Consider the following 27484-nt stretch of genomic DNA (forward strand, 5'->3'; position numbering starts at 1 on the left):
TTCAGTATTAGTAGAGTGTTTTCTCTCTCAAAGTGCTTCTTTACAACAGTCCTGCAACGTGGGCAAATAACAGTTTTCCAGCAAAGGTTTTCCAGGGAGACACAAATCCCATTTCTGTCTCTGTTCCTGGTTCCCCCACCCCAGCCTACATCAAAGGACCTGGGAGAGAACCAGCCCTCCCCAAGCTGGTGCCCACCTGACATTTTGGATTGCAGCTCCAAAAGCCCGCTTTAGACATGCTCAGATTTTTCCAGGTTGCTTCACCTTCATGTTTGTTGATCCCCTTGAAGCTGCTTGTGGTAGCCATCTTCTGTGGATCAATGGGGACTTCTTACTCTGTGTAAGACAGTTTAGCGATTGAGCATGCTCTCATGAGCCAATCCTCTGGCTAGGCATATGGGCCCTGTAAGTTGGCATTCAACCAAACATGCCTTGGATACCCTGAGCTGTCTAAACTAGATGTGGGGAACCTTTGGTTCTCCAGATGTTGCTGGAACTACAAATGTTGCCATTGGGCATGCTTGCTGGGGCTAATGGAAGTCGTAGTTCATCAACATCTGGAAGGCCAAAGGTTCCCTGCACTTGATATAAGAGGAACTAAAGACCATGCTTTTTTGGTGCATTCAGCCCCCAAGGGGTCACTGTTGGGCAAGCACACCTGTGTCAGATATGCCTTCTCGGGGTCCACTTCTGGCAGTTAACAGTGGAGGATTTGCCTAAAGCTTGAAAGCAAGTAGGGCCCCTATACACCCAAAGTATTACTCGGGTGCAATAATTCACTTTTAGCTCAGTTTTCTCTTTGGCTCACGGTGGTCCAGCTGTTTATACCAAGTAGGCTGCAAAAGTACTTCACACAGAGCTCTGCACACTGCCTTATCATGTTGAGTGTGGGGAGCAAGACCAAAATCTGACGCCTCCCACAGCCCTTGGACTGTCTTCCCAAAGCCAGGTTTTGAGAAGGTGGCACAAAGCTCTGGCAGAGTCCTGGAGCCTTCCCACCTCCTTCCTAAAGCTGAGAAAGTGCTAACTAGGCTTTGAGAAGGAGATAGGAAGACTCTAGAACAGGAGTCAGCAAGGTTTATCTTGTCTGGGCTGAATTGGTCCCATAGAGATCTCTTCATGGGCTGGATTGTGCGCGTGCGCGCGTCTGCAATTTTCAGTGTCTGTGCAGAAGTGATTTTCAGTGTCTGTGCATGTTCAGATGCAATTTTCGGTACTGTGGAAGTGAGTCCCCGCGCCGTGCTGCACCGGTTTAGCTCAGCACGCAAGCGGGCAGCTCAGTTCAGGGGAGGCTCGGCGGCTGGTCAAACGACCTCTGCGGGCCACTTCTGGCCCATGGGCCTTAGGTTGCTGACCCCTGCTCTAGGACCCTGTCAGAGCCCTCTTGCCTCTTTCCATATAAACCTACATAGACTCAGATCATCTTTCTGAAGCCCTTCTTCGTGTGCTGCCTCCAGGCCTTTTCTGCAGTGGCTCCCAAGGTGGGGAACGCTCTCCCCAGGGAGATTCGGCTGGCACCTTCATTATACACCTTTAGTTGCCAGGATAAAAAGGTTCCTCTTTAACCAGGCCTTTGGCTGATTGACATGCAAAACCTTTTTTAAAAATGGGCAGGGTGGGTGGGTTATTGTGTTGTTTTTGTTTTTATTTGTATTATGTATCTTTTGTTTTTATATTGTGATTTTATGTTGTAACTGCCCTGAGACCTGCAGGTATAGAGTGGTATTCAAACAACAACAACCCCCCATTCAACAACCCTACCGAGTGACCTTGGGCCTGTCACAATCTCCCGGCCTAACCTACCTCACAGGGTAGTTGTGAGGTTTAAATGGGGAAGGGGAGAACCACAAGTCACCTTGAATACCCTGGAGGTAAGATGGGCTAGAAATGGAAGCACAGCAGCAATCTGACCAAAGCTACCTGTCTCCAGGCAGGCAGAGGGCGGCGCTGCCTATCATTGGCTCTGGCTGTGCCTATTTTTGATCTTTCTGCTTTCTGACAGGCAGTGGCTCTTCAGGGTCTTGGGCAGAGGCAGGTCTCTCCCCATTGCCCGATCCTTTTAGCTGGAGGCTTGGACCAGGAGCCCTTCTGCACGCAAACCACCAGAGCCACTCAGTGAGACGTTGTGTTATGAAATGACATTGGCATTGGGAACAAGGAGAACGCTTTGCATCTCTCTCTCCTGATGACGCCTATGTATATCCAATTAGCTTTCCTTTCTGATGTTTGGTCTTCAGACGCCTTTCCAATTTCTGCCGCCGCCAAGAATTGTTTTGAATTGGCCCTCGCTAATTAATGTAAAGCAATTGTGCAGATATTTTCTCGCCCCCCCCCTCCTGGGATTTCGTCACAAAAGTGCCATAGTCTTTTTCACCTTGGAATGGGTCTTCCATCTAGAGCAACTGAGCTCTTTTTATCCAGGAATAAAGGGAAGGGAAATTCTTCCACTAAAGCAGGGGAAAGCAATGTGGTGAGAGCCAGTGTAGTGTAGTGGTTAAGAGCGGTAGTCTCGTAATCTGGTGAACTGGGTTTGATTCCCCGCTCCTCCACATGCAGCTGCTGGGTGACCTTGGGCTAGTCACACTTATTTGAAGTCTCTCTCAGACCCACTCACCTCACAGAATGTTTGTTGTGAGGGAGGAAGGGAAAGGAGAATGTTAGCCGCTTTGAGACTCCTTCGGGTAGTGACAAAGCGGGATATCAAATCCAAACTCTTCTTCAATGTGGTGCCCACAAGATACAGCTCCTATCATCCGAGACTGAGAAGCCAAGCAGCTGTGAAGTGGTGTACACAGGAATAGATTGAATCTGGAACAGCCACCCAAAATCTGGTGTCTACCAGAAGCTTTGAACTACATTGCCATCAGCCTCAGCCAGGCCCAGTTCTCTTTCTGCTGAGATGAGTCTGGATCTCTCTGCTTCAGAAACCCACATTCTGTGAGCAAGAAGACCTGCCTAGAAGACTCGGTGGGCAGGGCTGGCTCTAGGTAAAGCTAATGGGACCCCTGACAATTAGGTCCAGTCACGGCCAACTCTGGGGATGTGGCGCTCATCTCACTTTATTGGCCAAGGGAGCCGGCGTACAGCTTCCAGGTCATGTGGCCAGCATGACTAAGCCGCTTCTGGCAAACCAGAGCAGCGCACGGAAATGCCGTTTACCTTCCCGCCAGAGTGGTACCTATTTATCTACCTGCACTTCATGCTTTCGAACTGCTAGGTTGGCAGGAGCAGGGACTGAGCAACGGGAGCTCACCCCGTCAGGGGGATTCGAATTGCCAACCTTCTGATCGGCAAGTCCTAGGCTCTATGGTTTAACCCACAGCGACACCTGCGTCCCTAGGGCTGAGGGCTGGCTCTACCATTAGGCAAAATGAGGCAGGTGCCTAAGGCGGCAGGTGCTGTGTGGGCTGAGTGGCCTGCTCTGCACCCAATAATCTCTCCTGCTGACTTCAGGACAACACTGTCCTATTGCAATGAGATTCATCTGGTCAGCCTCTGTAGGTGGAATAGGGACATCATCTTGGCCTTCGCCTCAGATGGCAAATGTCTTGGGCCGGCATGTTTATCTGAATCCATACTGGCTGCCAATTTGTTTCCAACCCATTTCAAAATGCTGGTTTTGACCATTAAAGCCCAGGGCCCCTACCCCTAAAATGAACCTTTCTGGACACTGAAATTTTCACCTGAGCTTCTTCTCAGAGAACCACCACCAAGGGGGGTCTGGAGGATGGCGACAAGAGAGCGGGGCCTTTTTCATAGTGGCTCTCTGTCCTTAGAATGCTCTTCCCAGGGAGGCCTGCCTGACCCCAGATTTGTCATTGTTTGGATGCCAGGCAAAGACGTTTTGGTTTCCCAGTGCAGCACCGATAATAATTTGATGTTCTTTGTCCTGTGTTTTTAATATGTTTATATATAGCTATTGCTGTGCTTCATTCTCATTGTAATTCACTTCTTTTGTAATTCACTTCTTTTGTAATTCACTCATTGTAATTCACTTTGTAATTAACTCATTGTAATTCACTTCCCAACTTTTTGTAGTTGAGAAGCAATACAGAAATCCAAGAAACCTAATGTATGGGTAGAAAGAGGTCTATCAGCATGTAGAGCCAAAGGGGCAGGCAGGCAACCGGACAAAGACCTGTGCAAAGTCTCACTCCTCCATGTAGATACTTGTCTCACTTTTATTACTGCACTGGTAAATACAGCTTGACTTCTGCAATCTGAGATGCAACTCATAACTGCTTTTGGAAACCCCCAGCAAAGCTGATTCAAGTACACAAAGGATCAGTGTAACATACACACCCCACTCCTTGTATGATTATCCCTGTATTTGGGGCTGGGAGGAGAATGAAACAATCAAAAGCTGATTCCAGGGCTTTGCTGTTTTGTGAATGAGATTTAATCACATACCAGCAAATTCACAGTACGCAATTGTTATGCACTGAGTTGAATAGGATCCAAAATGCAGCAGTCTGATTGGTCCTAGAACAATAGGATTCAGAATGCAGCAGTCTGATTGGTCCTAGAACAATAGGATCCAGAATTCAGTAGTCTGATTGGTCCACAGGAGCCACCCAATCAAACTCCAGGTGGAAGTGAATCCGCAACCTCATTGGCCTACAGGAGAATCCCAGAATTAGACAATCACATGGGGCCTATTGTTTAAATAATGTATGCAAAGCAGACATTCTGGGGGAACTTCCATTGCTCCTCACCACTATGGGCTGAATAAAGAGCATGAAATCCACTCTCGACTCCGAGTATATTTAAGCAATTAAGTGGGTTTGACACTCTTGTGCAACAAGATCTCTCCCTCCCCTCCCAAAGAAGCCGGACTTTTCGCAGCATAGAAAGTTGACGGGAATATGCACTGGGAAGTTTGTGCTCAATGTCACGTCCCTGCAGACAAATAGGAACAAACGCTTGATTGTCTGCAGGTGTCATATAACTCTGCAAGCTGCAGATCAGGACAATTACTCAATCAGTGAGGCGTCTTAGAGTGAAGGCAGGCAGCTTGCATGCTTGTAGGATCTAGGACAGCCCTGAGCCAGGTGCAAAAGAAGGGTGTGGGTTGCAGTGCCAAATCAAAAATACTGCTGCAAAATGGGAAAGCCACTTGGGTATAGGCTGGACTTGTAGCAGAAGCACAGCTGGGGCCAAACCAAAGGCGGAAAAGAAGATCCATTAAGAAGGGCAGTGGATCCATTGGTTTTAAGTAGTACAGGCTACTTATGAGGACAATAGGATGCTCATATATATTACATGAGTAAGCTTGGAAACCAGGTCACGTTAGGCAGGAAGCCGATAGACAGTGTGTTAATGCCAAGGGATACAGAGGAAGCTGCCTTATGCAAACCGCTGGTCCACCCAGCTCAGTTTTGTCTACTCTGATCGGCAGCAGCTCTTCAGAGTTTCAGGCAGGGGCCATTCTGCCAGGAGATGCTGGGGAATGAACCTGGGACCTTCTGCATGCACAGATGTTCTGCATTGCTGGTTGAGAATAAATGTGTTTTTTTAGCACATAGAATTCAGCGCCATAGGGCAGGGTTGTGGCCAGTAGCCTTCTGCATGAAAAGCAGATGCTCTGCCATTGAATTTTGGGCCCTCCCTTAAGATGCAGGAACACAGGAAGCAGCTTTATACAGCATCTGGTCCTTCTAGCTCAATCTAACTGGCAGCAGCTGCCTTGGGACCTTCTGCATGCAAGCCAGTTGCTCTGAGTTGTGGCCCAACCCATCCTGGAAGCCTTAGACTGGGATGAGCTGCCTTGGCAAGTGCTTCTCAGTCCCTAATGCTGAGGGTTTCTAACAGCCTAGTTAAAGGAGCAGAGGAAGCTAAGGTCAGAGCATTCGGTCCAGTATACTTGAAGGAGCATCTCCACCCCCATTGATCAGCCCGGACACTGAGGTCCAGCTCCGAGGGCCTTCTGGTGGTTCCCTCCCTGCGAGAAGTGAGATTACAGGGAACCAGGCAGAGGGCCTTCTCGGTAGTGGCACCCGCCCTGTGGAACGCCCTGCCACCAGATGTCAAGGAAATAAACAACTATCTGACATTTAAAAGACATCTGAAGTCAGCCTTGCTTAGGGAAGGTTTTTAATGTTTGAAGTTTTATTCTGTTTTTAGTGTTCTGTTGGGAGCTACCCAGAGTGGCTGGGGAAACCCAGCCAGATGGGCGGGGTATAAATAAAAAATTATTATTATTATTATTGAAATTTGAAATACTTTATTGTCACTTGTACAACTTGTATACAGTGAGATCACACGAGCTCACCCCTTAGTCTTAATTCCCCTCGTTTACTGACGCACACCCACCAAACCCGAAAGTCAGTTGCCCTGTTGTTATCTTTTCATTCAGCAGCCTAACAGCCCACGGATAGAAGCTGTTCTTTACCCTGTTGGTGCGACTAATCATACTTCTATATCTTCTGCCTGAGGGCAGGAGATCAAGAAAGTGCCGGCCAGGGTGTGAATCATCCCTGAGAATTTGCCTCACTCTCCTGAGGCAACATTCTTCCGCTATTTCATCCAGTGGATTCACGGGACAGCCCATAATATATTGTGCTGTATTCACCACCCTCTGTAGACACTTCCTATCAGACAATGCCAAACCAGTGTACCACTAATAATAATAATAATAATAATAATAATAATAATAATAATAATAATATATTTGCTCATTGAGCCCAGGATTTCACTCCGGCAACAACTCCATTACTTCTTCGCCATTACTTCCTGATCCCTTTCGGTGGTGATGCTAGGGGACTGAAATGCATACAAAGCACATCGTTCACCACTGAGCTCCACCTGCCAAACCTTCCCTCTTGACACCCCAGAAAGGAGACCACAACATAGAGGAGAGAGTCAGCTCTTTGTAAGCATTTTCTTTGCTTTTATTGCACAGAAGCAACTGGAAGTGAACGTTTGACTTGCTGTAGTGCACTTCTTTTTTCCAGTGGGTGAGTGTGTGCATGTGTGTGCATGGTTTTTTGTTTTTTGTTTTTTAACGACAGAGGGCACATCTATACGTCAAACCTAAGCCAGGTTTTCAACCGGTTTTGACCGGCCTGGCTCCCTCCCAGAAAACATTGGGGACTGCTGTTCCCCTGCAAAGGGATTCTGCTGACAAATCCCTTTTCGGTATCCATGGTAAACTTGCATTTCCCAGGGTCCCTTAAGAATGGAAGCGAGGAACCGAAGCAATGGAACCAGATTTGAAACCCGTTTAGGTTTCCGGTATAAAACGCGCCCTGAATGACCTTCCTCCTGAGACCAGCTACGGATGAAGCTCTCGACAGTGTGAAAATGAAGACAAGGCATTTTTTTTTTCTAGATCGTTTTGGAATTCTCTAGCCTACTATACATCTCCCAAAGCATAAATCCCAGCTCTAACTGTATACATTCATTTATTGCATTCGACCCATCGTTGCCCGTACTTGGAAATAAATGCACTTATTTGAAAAGGGCAGTCAAGTTTTGCTCTGGATATTCCCCTCCCCTCCTCCCTCTCCCCGTTCCTTAAATAAATTCAAGTGTTTAAATGTGGCATTCTGCGTATATCACATTCTGCTACGGAAGCTATCATAACATTATTGAACCACCTTTTTCTGGGGGGTGGCGGCGGCTCGGTTCATTGCTTATTTGGGGTGTCTGGTTTATTTTTCTTTCACATAAACATATTGCTAACATGAGCTCCATGCCTCGGCGGGTGAGCGAGTCACCACTCGCCTAAGCAGAAAAGGTCCAGCCTTCGAAAGGGCAAAAAAAGGAGCCCGTCCTGAGGCAGCGAGGGCCCTTGAACAGCTCCTCCGACATCCGTCGGTGCCTCCAGCTTCCTCCCTCTCACTTCTCACTCTTCTTCGCTTTCTCCTCTGCTGCGGCCGCCTTCTCTGCGGCTTTGCTGTCTTTGGGATCTGTGCTGGATGACTTTTCCACTTTCTCAGCCTTGGGCTTGGTGGCTTTAGCCGGCTCCTTTGCCGACTCAGCCTTGGGGGTCTCCTTGACCTCCGCCTTGGCTGGTTCTTTGGGCTTGGCTTCGGCTTTGGGCTTCTCCTCCGGCTCCTTCTTGGGCTCTGCTTTCTCCTTCTTGGGTTCCTCTTTCTTCTCTTCCACCTTGGGTTTCTCGGCCTCCTTCTCGGCCGGCTTGCTCGGCTCCTTGGCCTTCGCTTCTTTGGCCAGAGCCTTTGGCTCGGCCTCCTTCTTGCTGGCTTTCTCCGCTTCCTTCTCTGCCTCCGGCTTGGCCTTTGCTGCCGCCTTGGTGGTCTCCTTTTCCTTCACCTTATCCTCTGCCTTGGAAGGTGCCTCCTCCTCCTTCTCTGGCTTGGTGGCTTTCTTCTGGTCTTCCTCCTTCCCCTTCTTCTCCTCCACCTTGGCTTCCTGTTTTGGCACATCCTTGGCCGGGCTCTCCTTCTTGGGCTCCTCTTCTTTCTTGCTCTCTTTCTTCTCCTCTGCTTTTGGCTTCACCTGAGCTTTCTCCTCCTCTTTTGCAGGGGCCTTGGCCTCCTTTGCAGGTGGCTTGGCTGGTTCCTTCGGTGGGGGCTTCTCCTTCTCAGGTGACTTGGCCTTTGGCGGGGACTTGGCTTTCTCTGGGGACTTCACCTCCTCCTTTGTGGGGGATTTGACCTTCCCTGGAGATTTGGACTCCTCCTTTGTCGGGGTTGCCCCTTTCTCCGGAGATTTTGCTGCCGGAGACTTTGCCGGAGACTTGACCTTATCTGGAGACTTGCTCTCCTCCTTGGTGGGAGATGGAGCTTTTGCCGGAGACTTGGAGTCTTCTTTGGTAGGGGATGCGGGCTTTTCAGGAGATTTTGTTGCCTGAGCCTTGGCCTCTTCCTTTGTTGGAGACTTCACTTTGGCCGGGGATTTGGATTCCTCTTGCGTCGGGGAGGCAACCGCCGGAGACTTGGGAGCTGGAGACTTGGGAGCTGGAGATTTGGGAGCTGGAGACTTGGGAGCTGGAGACTTGGAAGCTGGAGATTTGGCATCATCCTTCACTGGCAACTGAATCTTGTCTGGAGATTTGACCTCTTTTTCTGTAGGTGTTGGTGCTTTTTCTGGAGCGTCTTCTGCTGATGGAGATTCTTTCTCTTTTGCCTCTCCCTCTTCTTCTTCTTCACCACCCTCTCCTCCTTCAGATTCTCCCTGTTCTTCTTCCTCTTTTGCGTCTCCTTCTTCTTCCTCTCCTCCCTCCTCTGCTTCCTCTTCTCCCTCTCCCTCTCCCTCCTCCTCCTCCTCTTCCTTTTTCTCACCTCCCTCTTCCTCCGTGACTTCTTCAGTCACTTGAACTTCCTCGGTCTGCTCCTCCACAATCACCGTCTCCTTCTCAGACTTCTCCACCACTTTGATCTTCTCCTCGCTCTTGAACTTGATGTGGGTGGAAATGCTGGGGGTTTTGGGGACGGATTCAGGGAAAGGAAAGAGGCCCAGCCCAGCTCCCATGCGGCATTCCTCACCTTCCAGGAGCTTCCTGTTTCCAAAAAAAGGTGGGTGGGAGAAATCAAAGGAAGTCAGAGTCTGCTAAACCAATTGGCTGCAAGTACCAATCACCATATGGGATGCAGGTGGTGCTGTGGGTTAAACCACAGAGCCTAGGACCTGCCGATCAGAAGGTCGGCGGTTCGAATCCCCACAACAGGGTGAGTTCCCATTGCTCGGTCCCAGGTAAACGGCATTTCCGTGTGCTGCTCTGGTTCACCAGAAGTGGCTTAGTCATGCTGGCCACATGACCCGGAAGCTGTATGCCGGCTCCCTCGGCCAATAAAGCGAGATGAGCGCCGCAGAGTCAGCCATGACTGGACCTAATGGTCAGGGGTCCCTTTACCTTTACCAATCACAATGCAGAAAACCAGGAGGGCGTACAGCAATGGCCACATCCACACTGTACATTTATAAAGCTATGATATCACTTTAAACAGTAAGGCTTCCCCCAAAGGATTCTGGGAGCAGTAGTTCAGTAAGGGTCTGAGAGCTGTTAGGAGAACCCTATATTCCCCTCCCAGAGCTACAATTGCCAGAGTTCCCTGGCAAGAGGGATTGATTGTTAAACCACTCTGAGAATTATAGCTCTGGGAAGGGGCATAAGGGTCTCTTAACAAATCTCAGCACCCTTACTGAACTACTGCTCCCAGAATACTTTGGGGGAAGCCATGTTTAAAGTAGCACCATAGCGCTTTGAATGTATGGTGTGAAGATGACCAGTATATATTTGTTTTACTTTGGCTGGTGAATAATGTTTATTCCCTTGGCCTCATTGCCAGAAAAGTGCCTGGAAAACAATGGCTAGATCTATGTCTAAATAGACACGCCACAGTTTTAATTAAAAACTCACCCAGGGAAGCAATCTTAGTGGTCTCCCAGGGACCAGAAGCATGATTCATCTCAACACGAAGCTGCACCTTCAGTTGTGTGGGCCCAACTCTGTGGAACTCCCTCCCACTAGAAGTCAGGCATAGGTCATCTTCCTGCTGAGTTTCAGGTGCCTGATTAAAACCATTTTATTCCAGGAGGCTTTTATATCCCAAGTGCTGCTCTGATGTTTTAAAATATTTCAGGTGTTCTTTGTTTAAATTTCTGAGACTTTATAAAGTTTTTACATGTTAGAGGTTTCATTTGTTTTAAATCTTGTACTTAAAAAAATATCCTTGTATGGCGCTATGAGACCTAGATGGTGAAAATCAGGGTATACATTTTTAAATGAGATATATATTTTTTAAAAATTAAAATAAATAAACAAACAAACACAAGGAAAGAGCGGGTTGTGGAGGAGTAGAATTGAAGGACCGAGGTGAAGAAAACAAGGCTGGACATGCACAGGGATGTGCCTGTGGACGACAGCATGAAAGGAAATGATGGCGTGTCTGGAGGAGGAATAGCTTACGCCTGTGAGCCTGTCAGAGTAGAGAAATGATGTGACACCTACCTGTAAGCTGCAATCTCTATATCCAGAGCCATCTTGACATTCAACAAGTCTTGGTATTCCCTCAGCTGGGCGGCCATCTCCCACTTGGTATTCCTCAGCTCATTGTCCAGCTGGGCGATGCTCTCCTATGAAATAGAGGCAGGGAAGAGTGTGGATCATCTTCAGGTGGCCAGTGAGTGAACCACAGGGTCGAAGCTGGCCCTAGCATTAGGCAGAGTGTGAGGTGAATGATGCCGAAGGGCAGCAGTGACCAATGTGGGGTAGTGGTCGGGTCCAGGGTCATGGAGGAATTGAAGACCTATTGCTATTTTTGTAGCCACCAGCACCCTAGATCTGCCCAATCATCATGAAGTTGTTTCGCTCTTTCACAGTCAAAGCCTTTGACTGTGATAGAGAAGAAAAAGGAAGGGAGGGCAAAACGTAGAAGAGGCTACCATATGTAGTGGCAATGTAAAATTATTTAAAAGGTCTGGGAGAAGACAGGACTATAATAGAGCCATTAGGTCACATCCCACTCACTCTTAAGCCTGTGCCATTTTCACAATGCAGGCATGCTGAAGAGCTGTCAAGCAACATACTTTAAAGGGGCTTGTGGGACAGATAATTCTAGAAGCTGGGGGGTGGGTTGCAGTTTGCATCCCCAGGGGAAAGAGATAAGCTGCTTTTTGCACAATGAAAGTGCTATGTGAAACATTTAATTTAATAAATAATAATAACCGGGTGCCACCATAAGCTAGGCTTTTCATTTCCTCACAATAACATAAACAGAGTTTGGCTGTTGGAGCAGGCAAATGGCCCATCCAGTCCACTGTCTTGTTCTCACAGCTGCCACCCAGATGCCTGTGGGAAAACCAGCTTAGATATTTGGCTCACATTCCTGCAGCTGCCCTCCAGGCTTCTGCCAGCCTTTATGAAAGGAGGAGGTATTGCTGAGAGGGCCACAAGCGAGATGTGACACAATAGTAAAGGTAAAGGTAAAGGTAAAGGTAAAGGTAAAGGTAAAGGTAAAGGTAAAGGTAAAGGTAAAGGTAAAGGTAAAGGTAAAGGTAAAGGTAAAGGTAAAGGGACCCCTGACCATTAGGTCCAGTCGTGGCCACCTCTGGGGTTACGGCGCTCATCTCGCTTTATTGGCTGAGGGATCCAGCATACAGCTTCCGGGTCATGTGGCCAGCATGACTAAGCCACTTCTGGCAAAGCAGAGCAGTGCACGGAAACGCCGTTTACCTTCCCGCCGGAGTGGTACCTATTTATCTACTTGCATTTTGACGTGCTTTTGAACTGCTAGTTTGGCAGGGACCAAGCAACAGGCGCTCACCCCATCACGGGGATTCGAACCGCCGACCTTCTGATCAGCAAGCCCTAGGCTCTGTGGTTTAACCCACAGCGCCACCTGCGCCCCAGACACGATAGTAAGCAGGGTTTAGTACTGGCACAGGACAGCTGTACCGAAACATCAGAGGTGTTTAATCTAGTGTGTCTATTATCAAGCGCACGTCTGGGACTGCAGTGGTCCTCTTGGCTGGCAGCAAATCCTCGGGGATTTTTCCCCCCTGCCAGAGTTGAGATCTGAGGCTCCGTGCTGCTGTTCCGTCCTATTATTTGTTTTGTTTATTGACTGTGATTAAATGCCACCTTCCCCCCCCAGGAGCTCAAGGTGGTGTTTCTGGTTCACCCCTGTCCCCCATTTAATCCCCCACGACGACCCTGAGAGGTAGGCTAGGCTCAGAAGCAGCCACTGGCCCAAGGACACCCAGTCAGTTTCCTCATGAACCCTGGTCTCCCAGGTCCTAGTCCAACACTCTAACCACTACACCACACTCCCAAAAAGCGGCAGGTGCCCACCCTTAATGAGTTTTCAGTACTACAGGCTGCCACAGGATATTTATGCTTGACATGTTGCTGTTAGTGCTTCTGCAGCAGTTTGCTTGTTTGTTTTATCTGCCCTTGGTTTTCTATTATTTGTAATTGGTATTTGTGGTTTCAATCCTTTTACTGCGCTGGAATTACTTTTGTGGTGAAGGGTGGCTTAAAACTACCTTTAAATAATTAAATAAACACACACACACACACACACGAATATTTAAGAGTGAAATCTCTTTCTCCCCCTTACGACTTCAACATCTTTGACCTGAATGCAGTTCAAGCGGGACTGCAATGGTTTCGGTGCATGCTTAGCCCTCCCATTGAACTGAATGGGGCTTGAAAGTGCTTGGGTTTTGGCTAGATCAAATGCAGGCAGATTTCAGGCTTCTGGGATCTACTTTGCTAGTTACTGGAAGGCATCTGTGATGGCCTGGGATTCCGATTCAGAGGATGAACCAGAGGAATCCCAGCCTGCACAGGAGTCCCCGCCTCCAGGGCCAGCTGAACTGGGGCAGGGCCTTGATTCTGAAGCGCCTGCACCTGTGCCGGATCCTCAGGAGCAGGCACCAGGTGATCCCACTCTGGCTCCAGAGGTAGTTGAGGACTCAGTGCCTGCAGGTGAGTCTCCCCCTGGGCCCAGTAACCCTCCAGCCTCTCCTGAACTGCAGAGGCTCAGGGCAGAGAGGCGAAGGGAACTGGTTTCTCCCAGGAGGAGTGCTCGCCTTAAGGCCAAGAGAGGCGGGTCTCCTGAAGGCCGGGACCGCCCCTGGCCTCAGAACAGATAAAGGCCAGTCAGCCCGGTCCCAGGTTGTGGGAGCAACGTCGTTGTTGAGTACCTGTTCCTGCCCAGACCCAGACCTGACTCTCCAGTGCTCCTGTCCCCGCCCGGCTTCCTGCTTCAGACCTCGCCCCGCTCCTTGTGGACTGATTCCAGGCTAGTGACCCAGGACCGGACTTTGACTACGCCAACGGTAACCTTCCCCCCGGGATCAGCACAGCATCAGAGGCTGGTCAGAGGTGCCACCAACCTCTGCCTGCCCTCAGCCAGCCCAACACCAGCCTTCTTTCTTATGAGTCCAAGGAAGTGACCCCGGCTGCCAGCTTCCTCCTCTTTCATCCCATTGTTGCCCCTTGTAGAACTTGGCAGGGAGGAGGACAGAGACAAAACTAAGAATTAGTTGGCTCGGCCTGCCATCAGCTCTGACGCCCCCTAGTGTTGGGCTCCCTGCCTTCTGCCCAAGCAGCCCCAATGGGCATTAACTGCCACTGGCAGAGGCCTGAGACACACCAATTAGAGCTTAGTTGAAAAGGCACACACTCCAATTGTAATACGACAATAACAATAACCAGTGCTTTTTTCCTGGGGGGGGGGGGACGCAGGGGGACGCATAGCCCTAAACATCGGGTTAAGAACTTTACCTCAGGATGTGAACAGAAATCGCGGCGCGGCAGCATCAGGAGGCCCCATTAGCTAAAGTGGTAACCCCTCAGGTTAAGAACAGTTTCAGGTTAAGAACGGGCCTCCGGAACAAATTAAGTACATAACCAGAGGTACCACTGTAATCATAAGGTTGCTTTGTGGAGCATTTTTTGTTTGATGTTTATCTGCATGTGTGTATAAGGGAGGGAGGTTGTCTTCAAGCCAATCAGACAAGGGACTCAGCTACATTGGTAAAAAAAACACAACCAACATTTTGAATGCGTTATAAACATGCAACACGGGATGGCGCCGGAGAGAGAGAAAAAAACTCTATGCGATTTTTACATAGTGTTTTTTTTCTTCTTTTATAACGATTTCATTTCTAATGTTTCAATAGTGTTTTCCCCCCCATGTGTAGATCCACCTAAGGTCTGTTTTTTGTTTTTAATAGCTGTATGCCTTAGGTCTCATCTAGAGGCAGTATTTTACCACTTTATACAGTCATATAAAGAATCTTGGGAAGTGTCATTTGTTAAGAGTGCTGAGAGTTGCTGGGAGAGCCCCCTATTCCACTCTAAGAGCAACAATTCCCAGAGTTCCCAGTGAAGAGGGATTCATTATTAAATCGCTTGGGAAAATGTAGTTCTGAGAGGGAAACGGGGGACTCCTAAGGGTGCTAAGAGTTCTTTACAAACTACACCTAAGCCCTACTCAGAGTAGATCCATTGAAATTATCAAACCAAAGTTACCCATGCCTATTAACTCCAACCGGTCTGCTCTGAGTAGGACTGCCATTGATTATCATCCATTTTTATTATTATTATTAAAGATTTTCTTGTTTTACAGAAGTATGTGTAATGTCTTTCGTATTTTTTCCATGTAACATTTTTACAAATTGAAGACAAGGTGACACCCTCTTCAGTCCACAGACAGTGGTTGATAAGGGTGGCAGCTAGATCTTCCTTCAGTGCTGTCAGTGGGAGAAGCTTCAACACTTCTTTTCTAAAACATTCTTGTCTGTTTTCCGCCTAAGAGAGCTTGGCTTATCCTGGGCTACCCTTGGGTTATACAGCTAAAACTGGTGGATTTAAATCCAGGTGGTGAACCCAGATATCACTGGACTATGGCCCCATCCTTCCTCTCCAGTGGCTGTCCCACATGGGGGGCGGATGAGACCTGATATTTGAAGGGCACCTGGTTGGGGGAGTCTGTTGTAGGCAGCTGCCATTGGCCCACACATTACCTGATAGGAGAGGACATCAACATGATGGCGGTCTTCAATGTCGGCCCTCTGCCTCTCCAGGGATTCCTTCGTCCCCTTGAGAGCTTCGAGCTCGGTGGTTTTGGACTGGAGCTGATGGCGGTATTCGGAAATCTCCTCCTGTGCTGTACGGATGGCATCGGTATTCACCTTGGCCGCTTCGGATAGTTTGTCCAGCCTCACTGTAAGGTGGGGAAGGGAAAGGAGAAAAAGCATATATCCAGTCATTGGCAGATGAAGGTGATGGACTTTATGGAACTGGCTGATCTCACTGGGAGAATCCACAACCAGAAAGAAGAGGAATATCAAGAAGACTGGAAGAAATTTAAAGACTATTTGAATAAATATTGTAATATTAAAGATTTGTAACTACTTGAAAGAACTAATTAGGCCTAGGATTAAATAAATAAATGAGAAACAGAATGATAAGAAAAGTTAGGAAATTTGATTATAACTGGAATATTGTTTTTTGGAATAATAATATTGGAAACTGCTACATTCAATTACAAGGAAATTCAGGTGGAAGAGATTAGAGGAAGTCAAGTAATATGTTTATGAAGTTGGAAGTTAAATTAAGTTTTATTGTATTTGTGTATGTGGTGGTATTCTTGGGTATTATTTGTGAGGTTTGTAATATTTTATTTCTTTCTCTTTTCTTTTATTATTGTTTTTCTTATTTTTGTTATGTGTTTGTATGAAATCAAATAAATATTATTGGGGGGGAAAGAAAAAGCATCTATCCAGTCACAAAGCATGCCAAAATATATCATCAAGGAAAGATTGCCAAGTACAGACCGTTCCTACTCCATCCACAATGGTCCAAAACAGGAGTGAACTCCAGTCCCAGGGGCCAAATTCTGGGCCCCCTCCAGGGCTCTCAATATGGCCTTTGGGACTCTCCACATGCTGTGTCCCTTCCCATGTGACAGACCTCAGGCTCTCTGTTATCCCTTTACTTAGTGATTTTGCCATACTGGAATGTGCCCCTGAAATGTGATTGGATGAATTCATGGTCTGGACTAATTCATTGAGGACCAAGCTATTCATTGAGGCTGCTAGACATGATGGCTTCGCTTTGCCTCCACGGTTGGAAGCAGGGCCGGATTTAGGTTTGATGAGGCCCTAAGCTACTGAAGGTAATGGGGCCCTTTATATGTCCAGGAAGGACAGGACAGATCCTGAAGCTGAGACTCCAATACTTGTGGCCACCTTATGAGAAGAGAAGACTCCCTGGAAAAGACTCCCTGGAAAAGACCCTGATGTTGGGATAGATTGAGGGCACAAGGAGAAGGGGACGACAGAGGACCAGATGGTTGGACAGTGTTCTCGAAGCTACCAGCATCAGTTTGACCAAACTGCGGGAGGCAGTGGAAGACAGGAGTGCCTGTCGTGCTCTGGTCCATGGGGTCACGAAGAGTCAGACACAACTAAACGACTAAACAACAACAACATATGTCCAGCTGTCCTTTGTCAGCAACAACTTGTCGGTGTTTTTTGTGTTGAAAATATGCTACATGGTAATGTATGGACCTAATAGGTACCGAAAGCCATTTGCACATATTGCCATGCAACCAGTTGATGCAGAATGTAGGCACCCTATATATAGAAATGAGCAAACCAGTGACATTTTAGGGAGCAGGCTAGCAGGCGGGGCCCATTACTTACACAACACAAAACACTGCTGCTGTATGTAGGTTTTATTTTATTTGCTTTTTATCTTATATTTTGGAAATGTACATCCGAGGTTTTTTCCTTTGATTTTTTGGGGGGCCTCCAAGAGAGTGGGACCCTAAGCTATAGCTTGTTTAGCTTATATGTAAATCCGACACTGGTTGGAGGGCAGTAATGCTACTGAACACCGGTTCCTGGAAACCACAAGAGGGGAGAAGGTTCTTGTTCTGGGGTTCTGCTTCTGGGCTTCCCTTTGGGACATCTGGGTGGCCACTGTGAGAATACTGGATTAGATGGGCCACTTGCATTCTTGTGATTGTGCCTCCTACTTCCCTGGATAGAGAGAGACGCCCGTAGGCAGCTCTGAATTGTACATGGCTTAAATGTAGCCTACGGTACTCAGGCGGCAGTGAAGCCTGTTGCTCCGCCCACTTTTGCCACTGGCCACGCCCATCACGGCAATGCCGGCCCGCTTGCCCCAACCCCCTCCAACTCTTTTGGACTACAGATCCCAGCAGCCCTAGCTAGCACAGCTGCGGAGAGATGCGGGAAAGAGAGGAGGAAGGGATAATAACAGGCTTAAGACAATTCAGCCGCTTTGGCCAGCCCCTGATGGGAACCTCCAAGCCTCCATCACTTCGCTTCCTGAGACGAAAGGGCAGCCCAGCCCCCTCTGCTGGGCTCTGGAACATGATTCAGCATCACCATCCGGAACTAGGCAAGTTCCGGGGGGGGGGGTGAACTGTGCATTATTAAAACATTCTGAACGGATTTTTAAAAAATACAGTATACTGGTTTTGCACTCGTTTAAGGCTGTTCAGGTTTAAAAGTGGAATGAATCTTGCTCCCAAATGTATATAGTCTTGCCTCAATATGCCCTCTACAAAAAAACCACAAAACTGTTTTTTATATGTACTTCTTGTCTGTGTTTTGTATTATTTAAGCTGCTGGCTTGCTGTGTGTTGTTTGCAGCGTCGTAAGCTATAAGGTATACAGCCTTGGATATAAAGGAGGGTTTGATCCTGATCACCCACTAGATTCAGCAGGGGTTCCATAGCTCCCAGATGCAAGGGGACAGGGAGGGGAATTTGGGTTTTCAGGTGGCATCCTGTGGAGGGATAATGCTTCGTGTTACTGCCTTGCCACATATGCAGGCAGATGGAAGCAGAGAATGAATGTGAGCTCTTTCTTGCTCTCTGCTTTCCAGTCACCTGTGCTGCGATGATGGTGAAGGGTTTTTCCTTTTAATTGGGTTCATGAATGATCTGCTAAAATTAAAAAAGAAAAAACGCAACTTAAAAAACAAAACCCAAATCAGTTGAACGCTATTGTTAAGTAGCTGTGAGCTCTTCTGATCTCTGCTCATACATCATTTGTCTCTCTTTCAGAAGGGCTCGCGCAGCATTCACATATTGCTGACTGCAGCATCCTGAAAAACAAACCTTAATGTGTTTGTACGTCTGATTTTCCAGAGAGGATCAGCAGCAGTAAAGGTGGCAAATGGAATGGAGCCTAAACGAACGCTGTATTCTCCATGGTGCAAAAATATGTATTTATTTTATTTTATTGCACTTTTTTCTCAAAGGAGCTCAAAGTGGCATGTATGGCATTCTCCCCCTCCCTGCCCCCCCCAAGTGAGCTTCATGGCTGGATGAGAATTTGAGCCCTGGCCTCCCAGGTCCTAAGCCTGGCACTTTAACCACTGAACCACACTGCCTCTCTAATGTGTAGTCAGCATATGACACTCCTCTCCAGAAGGCAGGATAACAGCCTCTGATTTAGGAATGTTTTTAAAGGGATTGAGATAAATGCAGGATGTCTCCACACACATACACACACACACACACACACCAGTGGCTGGGAAATGTCATAACTGCTCAGGGCAGCTCTGCATTCAAAGGCATTTAACCTCTGAATACATAGAGGAACATAAGAAACTGCTTAATACTGAGCCCAATTGTTGGTCCATCTACTTCAGTATTGTCTGCACTGATCGGCAGCAGCTCTCCAGGGCTTCAGACAGGAGTCTTTTCTAAAATCACTCGGAGATGCCAGGGTTTGAATCTGGGACCTTCTGCATGCAAAGCAGATGATCTGCAACTGAGCTAGGACTGTTCCCCACTGAGCTATGGCCGCCATAGAATAAACTTTTCCCAGGATCATTTCCAGCTAGGGGACCATAGAAAAATGATATGGGCAAGTGGTGGCTACGAAGAGCAAAAAATAGATGAGGTAGGTCAGAAAAAGGCTGTTTGGTTTAAGTGATATCAGAAATGAAGGGTGGGGAGAAGGAAACACCTATGTCTTCATGGCCATAAATGAACACATCCTAAGCAATGGAAACTAACATCGACTAACAGATTTTCCTGCATCTTGAAAATAAGGCTGTGCTTTGTAGGATTGCAAGATGTTTTGTAAGGAGAACTATATGAATTATTGTGAAAAAGGACCAAGAAAGGGTTTATTTAGGATTTGGATTTTATAGCAATAACTATTAAAATAAAATGCAAAATCAGAAAGAAAGTTAGAAAACCATTAATCGAGGTTGACAGAAGTCCTAGGCTATGATAGCCAAAGGTTTGTTATATTGTATAAAATGGGATGTTATGTTTGGAAAACATGTGCATACACAACACAATTGTAGGATCCACAACAAAAATTTGCAGTGTCTCCCCCCCTTTTTTAAGAGTGCTCCTTTTCAGATTTCCAGCCTGCCCTACTCTAAAAGGCTCAAACAAACCAGTTATTCTCTCCCCTGCTCCTCTTTCCTGGTTTTTCTGCCTGTTCCATCACCAATTGACATTCATTATTCCATAGTTCCTGGGGCTGCTGATTTTGGCTGCTGGTTGTTGGGGTTTTTGTGGGGGCGGGGAGGAAGTCCCCTAATTTAATTTTTCTGCAAGTATTTCGCACTACTGCGGACTTCTGGATTCACCAAAGCATTCTTGTATATCTTTCTCATTGGCCAAATTTGAGCTCAAATCCTGTCGGCACTCAACCACCTGAACTCAGTATTAAAGGTAAAGGGACCCCTGACCATTAGGTCCAGTCATGACTGACTCTGGGGTTGTGGCGCTCATCTCGCTTTATTGGCCGAGGGAGCCGCTGTACAGCTTCCAGGTCATGTGGCCAGCATGTCTAAGCCACTTCTGGCGAACCAGAGCAGCACACGGAAACACCGTTTACCATCCCGCCTGAGTGGTACCTTTTTATCTACTTGAACTTTGACGTGCTTTCGAACTGCTAGGTTGGCAGGAGCTGGGACTGAGCAATGGGAGCTCACCCCGTCACGGGGATTCGAACCACTGACCTTTTGATTGGCAAGTCCTAGGCTCTGTGGTTTAACCCACAGCGCCACCCGCGTCCCTTGAACTCAGTATTATAGGGAGCACAAAGAGCCTCAAAAGACAATGTTGATTCATTCTCTCTCTCTCTCTCTCTCTCTCTCTCTCTCTCTCTGTGTGTGTGTGTGTGTGTGTGAGAGAGAGAGAGAGAGAGAGAGAGAGAGAGAGAGAGAGAGACTTCAAATCTCCCCTTCTTGGTGGAGAGACTGTACTGTGTCTGAGGAGTGAGAGCCTTAGAAGACACAGATTAGCTGACAGTTGCCCTGACTGATCTACACCTTCAAAGCTCACACAACCCCACTCCAGACCTCCAGATAGGAGGCTCCCCTCTCAGAAAGGGAGAGCTGGTCTCAACAACCTCGACACACACTTTGCTGGATGGGCTGGCCTTGGTGATGTCTGGGCCTGCAGGCAGCCATTCTTGTTGGGGAAAGGCCTCTGCCACAGGGTTATTTTGGGGGAGAGCATAGCAACTATGGGATCAAGGACAGGAAGCCTAGGGCAGGGGGATTAGTTTACCATCAGTCACTATTGCAGTTGTGCTGCCAAATTAGAACTTCTCTCAATCCCACCGGCATCTGAATCACGGCAGGTGGTTATCCACAAAGGAGCCCCTTCTGCGGCTGCTCCCATACAGCAGCATTTCTTCTCAAGGAGAGGTTAGACTGGCTTCCTCTTTGTCATATTTCCGCTGACAGCCTAAGACCTTCTTATTCAGACACGCCTTTGAAAACTAAGGTGCAGACGATGCTGATCACTGGGCTACGGTCAGAAGGAAATGAATCTTAACTGCAGGTTCTAAATCTGTTCTGGCGTATTTTAATTATTGCCTTTAGCCGGTTTGTTCTTATTACTGTGTTTTTTAATAATATTTTAAAAGGTTGCAATGTTTTTTGTAAAAAGGTAAGATGAATAGATTATATAAACATAGCCATAAAAACACCCCTCACAAACTCTGTCTGTACATGATCAAACAGTCCCACCCCTACCTGCATTTGGGGGACTTAAAGACCCCTTTCCTTTCCTTTCTCTTTTTTTATTCCTGCAAGCCTTATATCTCCCCCACATTTGCCAATAACCTGCCTCTTGTATGTGGGTGGTGACATTTTTGTTTAGTGACCATCACTAACTGCTCCATTGGGAAATTAAGGAAGTGGCAATACGTTATGATGTCTGGATGGTTTCATTCTAGAATAAACGCAGGAGCCAAAATCAGTAATGAAAATGGACTCAAAAAGCCTCTACAAATGACCATACAATAGGGCATTGGGGAGAAGAACAGTCCTTTTAGCACCTTGTATTGTGAGCAGGGTGTGTGTGTTAGAATTGACCTGTCTGCATTAAGTGACCTTCAGCTGTGCATCTCAATTACTTTCCGTGGGTGGTTCCCTTTAGGTTGTGGGGCCAACCTGACGATCTCATCTGAAGCCGCTTCTCAGTACGGGAACCTGCCTGACAGGACTATAATAGAGCCATTAGGTCACATCCCACTCACTCTTAAGCCTGTGCCATTTTCACAATGCAGGCATGCTGAAGAGCTGTCACGCCACATACTTTAAAGGGGCTTGTGGGACAGATAATTCTAGAAGCTGGGGGGTGGGTTGCAGTTTGCATCCCCAGGGGAAAGAGATAAGCTGCTTTTTGCACAATGAAAGTACTATGTGAAACATTTAATTTAATAAATAATAATAACCGGGTGCCACCATAAGCTAGGCTTTTCATTTCCTCACAATAACATAAACAGAGTTTGGCTGTTGGAGCAGGCAAATGGCCCATCCAGTCCACTGTCCTGTTCTCACAGCTGCCACCCAGATGCCTGTGGGAAAACCAGCTTAGATATTTGGCTCACATTCCTGCAGCTGCCCTCCAGGCTTCTGCCAGCCTTTATGAAAGGAGGAGGGTATTGCTGGTGGCTACCAAACAGGAATGGCTAAGGAAAGACAAGAGAGCTGTTAAAGCTGGACTGCAACAACAGCAGGGATTTCCCAATCTGTAGGAAGTAAAAATATATCCCTCCCGCTAACTTCCAACAACACGGATTCCCCTTGCAATGCTAAGAAGGAGGAGGTAAATTTAGGGAGAAGTTATATGTGACTCCCCTCACCAGTCCCAGGAATAAATTGCGGTATTGTGATCGGAGCCTCTCTCTCTCCACTAGTAACACTCTGCGCCAGTCTTCGTGAGGAACAGAGCAATTGAACCCCTACTGCACGGTCTAAAGGGGTGCAGACTAGGGCCTGGGAAACCAGGGTTCAAATCGGCATTCAGCCATGGAACTTAGTGGGTGACCTTGGGCCAGTCACTGCCTCTCAGCCTAACCTACCTCACAGGGTTGTTGCAGGGATTAAATGAAGAGGGGGAGCACCATGTACGGTGCCTTGAGCTCCTTGGGGGGGGGGAACGGTGGGATATATATGTGCAACCAATCAATCGAACAGCGGGATCAGGACCCCCGCCGACAACGGCACAATGGAGGATCAGCACCGCGGACAGCGCCCGCGCCTGCCATAATGATAACGCAAGCGTCTTGGGAAAAAATGCTGGATCAGGACCCTGGACAGCGTCGTCCCTCCTCACCCCGGGGGCCCTGAATGCGGGTTAGCATGGCCAGGGGGCGCGTGGAGAGGAAAAGAGCGGCTAGGTGGTAGAGACAGTGACTCGAGCTGTCCAACTTTCCGGCTGGTTCTGAGAACTTGCTTTTGCTGCAGTCCCTGAAATCCGCCTGTGCTTGGAAGTCGAAAGGGCTCCGTTTAGGGGGGGAAGGTCGTAGAAAAAAGGTTAAGCACCTGCTTTGCATGCAGAAGGTCCCAGGTTCTATCCTCGCCGTCTCCAGGTAGGGCTAGGAATGTCCCCACCCAGGATCTCTGGGGTAGCCTCTGAGCTACACAGACAGACCAATGGTCTGACTCGGTGTAAGACAGCTTAGGTTCCCTCCCACCTAACTCATTTTGGAAGGCGCGAGCGCTTGCACCGACCGCCCCAACTGCATCCGATCCCGACGTTACCAGCCTTTCCGGGGCGCCCCCGCCCCGCCCCTACTTCAGCGAGCCTCTCTCGCTTCAGTAGGTAGGTGTGTGGGTGGATCCCAAGGGAACTGGGAAATGGCCAGAGGGGGAGGAGATATGGGGCGGCGAGAGAGGATCGGGGCCCTGGGGAGGGGAGGGGCTGTAAGAAGAGAAGTCAGACACCCTGCGCCAGCCTGGCAGCCGCCTCCGCCCCACAACCCCCTCCCCGCGTGCAGCTGACTTTGGCTTCAAGTTACTGCAGGAGGAGAGGACTGACTCAGCAGAGACTGCGGAGCGGCGCCCAGACACAGCGCGCGTCGTCCCCCCCTCTCTGCAACCTCGTCCCACACATGGTTACCCCCACCATTTTCTCTCCCCACTCTCTGCAGCAAGGCGGATCGACCCCTTTTTTCTTAGGTACCTCTGCAGTACGGATAGGACTGGTGACAGATTCAGTTCTCCCCCCGGGGGGGGCGGGAAATGTAGCCGCCTTTTGCACCAAGGAGAGGCATAGATTAATCTTTTTTTCCTCTGTAGAAACTGCACCTCCAGCAAATGAATGAAAGGACACCCTCCTCTGTCCCTCAAGAGTGACGACGCAATACAGTGATACCTCGCATTAAGTACTTAATTCGTTCTGGAGGTCAGTTCTTAACCTAAAACTGTTCTTAACCTGAAGCACCACTTTAGCTAATGGGGCCTGCTGCTGCTGCTGCGCCGCCGGAGCACGATTTTTGTTCTCATCCTGAAGCAAAGTTCTTAACCCGAGGTACTATTTCTGGGTTAGCGGAGTCTGTAACCTGAAGCATATGTAACCCGAGGTACCACTGTACTTTCCTTCCACCGCTGTCCACAGTGCTGACTCAGTCTCCCTCCCTCCTCGTATTGGTGCAATGGAGCAACGCGCTCACAGTCCAGGTATCCCCAAAGTTCACCACTGCCCCCGAGTCCCTGAAAGCATTCTCTCCCCGCCCCCCGCCCCTTTTGGAGTCTTTCTTCCCTCGCTATAGACTCTGGAAAGAGACTCTTTCATCCACCTCCCAACTCCTTTAATCCACCTCCTTCCCCCAACATTTCTCCCCCTCCCAACGCATTTCTTAATCTTTTTCTGTCTAGGCTAGCGGGCCTGACCTCCATGGCAGGACATCTTCCCCCAACTCAGCAGCTGGGGTGGGGCGATGACCAGTATCCCCGCCCCGCCCCCCCCCACCGCCCCCGCAGAAGTATCTTGTCCACTGCATTGGCCTATCTTATACAAGCAATTCTACGCGGTTCGTCTGCTTCACTTGAGGAGGGGAGGGCGAGTTTCGCTTTACCTGTAAGTGTTGCTATCATAGGTTTCCCAGTTGAAGCTATTTAGACGTACTGTGGGGGGGACGGGACACTGAAATAGGGACACGCCCCCATTGCAACGCCTTCCTTTGCGTGGAGACTTCCATGACAAGGTCTCCATTTTTGCAGAGTAATGTCTTGTCAAGGGATGCCGTTCCCCACCCCGGCACGCAGAGAACCCCCCCCCCGAAAAAAATACATTTGGAAATTCCTCTGCTCCATGCGACTTGTTCCCCTTTTGCCTTGGGGTAGGAGCGCGATTTCAGGGATGGGGAGGGAGGCGAATGTGAGAGTGGGGAAGAGAAGTGAGAGAAAGAGAGGTTTCGCCCGGTATGTTTGTGTGTGAAGATTCACAGGGAGTTTTCGCAGCCTGCGCTTGAATATATGCAAGATGAAAGGGCTTTTTATCCAAAAAGAAGAAAAAATCTACAGATAATTTTGCAAGCGCTCCTTTTCGCACCTAACAACGGCCAATTATTTAATTTGCGATTATGATGACATATTATTATGCTTGACTATAAGGAGGCGGCACATTATTAAAATAATAGCCAGGAAAATATAGTCCTGGAGAGGAATGAATCATATCTGGTTCTTTGCTCCCTGCTATCTGGGAGCGGGGGAGAAAGGGGATCTTTAATGAAACCCACCAGCCCCCCCATCCGCTGACCCTTCCCGACGAAGGCGCGCTCCCAGCTTTGAAACTTCCAGATAGTTGCGGGGGGCTGGGTCCACTCTTGGATTATGAAGTCACGGGGACACCCCCTCCATTCCTCGCCGCTCCTTTGATGAAGCGGCTGCTAGGAGACAGCACTTTCTCCCTCTGCTGCCGCTGAGGTGGTTCTCCGGCACGCCTTCCTTCCTTCCTAACTGCAGGATGGTTCTCCGACCGACCCCCTTTAGACTAAGGCGTCTCCCCCCGCAGCCCTACTTCCCTACCGGCTCTCCGGTGGCTCCCCGGCGTCCCCTTCCTTCCTTCCTATTCCTGGGGCGGTTCCCGAGTGGCCGCCTCCTCCTTCCTTTGGACAAAGCTGCCGCCCCCGCCCAGCCCAGCTACTGGGGGCCCTCCAGTGGTTCCCCGACGGCAGTGGCGTAGCGTGGGGGGTGCAGGGGGTGCCGGCCGCACCGGGCGCAACATCTGGGGGTTAGGGTTAGGGATAGGATTAGGGGGCGCAAATCCAGGGTTAGGGGGCGCAAATTACTTGCCTTGCCCCGGGTGCTGACAACCCACGCTACGCCACTGCCCGACGGCCCTCTCCATGTCCTTGGAAGGGTTGCGGGTGGGGTGACCTCTCCCACCCTCCTTTGGACAAAGCTGCCCCCTCCGCGCGCGCAGCTCTCTTATCCCACCGTCGGGGAGCTCCCTGACGCCCCCTCCTCCTTTCCGGGATGGCCCGCCCCGTCTATAGTCTCACCTCGGAACCATTCTTCGGACTGGATGGAGCTCTTGACGGTGTGTCCCTCCAGCTGGGCGCGGATCTCCTTGAGCGCAGAGGTGACGTCGGAGCGGGCTGCGGCGTCGCGAGCCTCGACGGCCACCTGGAGGGCGCTGCTGCCTTGGATCTGGAGCAGCAGCTCGGCCACCTCGTCGTCGTGGCTGCGGCGCAGGAAAAGGCTCTCCTCGCGCAGTGCCTGCAGCTTCTTCTCCAGTTCGCCCTTGGCTAGCTGAGAGTCGTCGGCGAACTTGCCCAGCGCCCGGATGGCCGCCTCCACCTCCTCGCGCTGCCGGCTCTCGTCGTCCAGGCGCTGCTTGAGGTGCGCCAGATCCTCTTCCAGGTGCTCCTGCTCCAGCTGCAGCTGCCCTTTCTCGGCGCTCAGCACCACCAGCGTGCCGCGCATGTCGCGGATCTCGCGCTCGTACAGCTCCCCGATGGCTGAGCGCCCGGCCTGCTGCTGCCGCAGCGCCGCCGCCTCGGCCTCCAGCTGCCGGTTCTGCTCCTCCAGCGCCCGCACCTTGTCGATGTAGCCGGCGAAGCGGTCGTTGAGCGCCTGCAGCACCTCCTTCTCGTTGCGCCCGCGCAAGTCGCCGTTCAGCGACGACTCCAGGCTCTCAGTCGACGAGCCCAGCTGGCTCAAGACCCCCGCGGCCCCGGACGCCGACGACGCCCCCAGACGCCGGTAGCTGGAGACGGAGACCGCCGAGCCCCTCGACCACGACTGCGAGTGGAAGCCGCTCGACGCCAACGAGCCGCTGCCGCCTGCGGAGCGCGCGGCTGCCGTCGAGTAGCGCCCGCCGCCGAAGCCGGGCTCCTTGCGGTACGAGGGGCCGCTATAAAGCGTGTCCATGCCGTAGCTCATCATGGTGGTGGCGGGGAGGGCGCCGCTGCCGTCGGAGCGACACGCCAGAGAGGCCACTGCGGCAGAAGGGAGCGCCGCGGTTCTTATATACCGCACGCCGGCGGCCGCCGAGCATCCCGGGGCCGCCCCTTCTGCGAGCAGGGAAGGAGGGAGGGAGGGAGAGAGAGAGAGAAAGAGACGGGGTGATAGAAGAGGAGATGAAACAGCTTCTTCCCCCCTCCCCCCTCTCTCACACATATACCTGTGCCCGCATCCCACCCCCTCCTGCCAAAGGAAAACTCTGCAGAGCTTTTCCGTGGTACCGGGGTTCAAAGTAGTACCCCGCTTTCCTAACCTGAGACACGGAGAAGGGTTCCTCGTTTGAAAAGATGTCCCGGA

At 49.6% G+C, this 27484-nt stretch overlaps 1 protein-coding gene across 1 annotated transcript; it reads right to left on the reverse strand.

Moving 5' to 3' along the window:
- Positions 1 to 6856: 6856 nt before the first annotated feature.
- NEFH (neurofilament heavy chain) lies at positions 6857 to 27242 on the reverse strand. Its single transcript, XM_079956558.1, has 4 exons — positions 26224 to 27242; positions 15442 to 15641; positions 10916 to 11040; positions 6857 to 9463 (listed from the first exon to the last, which is right to left on the reverse strand). The coding sequence occupies exons 1-4, from the start codon at positions 27107 to 27109 to the stop codon at positions 7840 to 7842; spliced, it is 2835 nt and encodes a 944-aa protein (XP_079812684.1). The 5' UTR covers positions 27110 to 27242; the 3' UTR covers positions 6857 to 7839.
- Between the last annotated feature and the right edge of the window lie 242 nt (positions 27243 to 27484).

Source organism: Podarcis cretensis (assembly GCF_951804945.1).
Source record: "Podarcis cretensis genome assembly, chromosome: 16".
Classification (NCBI taxonomy): Eukaryota; Metazoa; Chordata; class Lepidosauria; order Squamata; family Lacertidae; genus Podarcis; species Podarcis cretensis.

Excerpts from the sequence above, each read along its gene's own strand:
- NEFH (XM_079956558.1), bottom strand. The coding sequence starts at position 27,109 with ATGATGAGCTACGGCATGGACACGCTTTATAGCGGCCCCTCGTACCGC. Across the intron at positions 15,642-26,223 it reads GTCCGAAGAATGGTTCCGAG|TGAGGCTGGACAAACTATCC; the intron begins GTGAGACTATAG and ends CCCACCTTACAG. Across the intron at positions 11,041-15,441 it reads TTGATGTCCTCTCCTATCAG|GAGAGCATCGCCCAGCTGGA; the intron begins GTAATGTGTGGG and ends TCTATTTCATAG.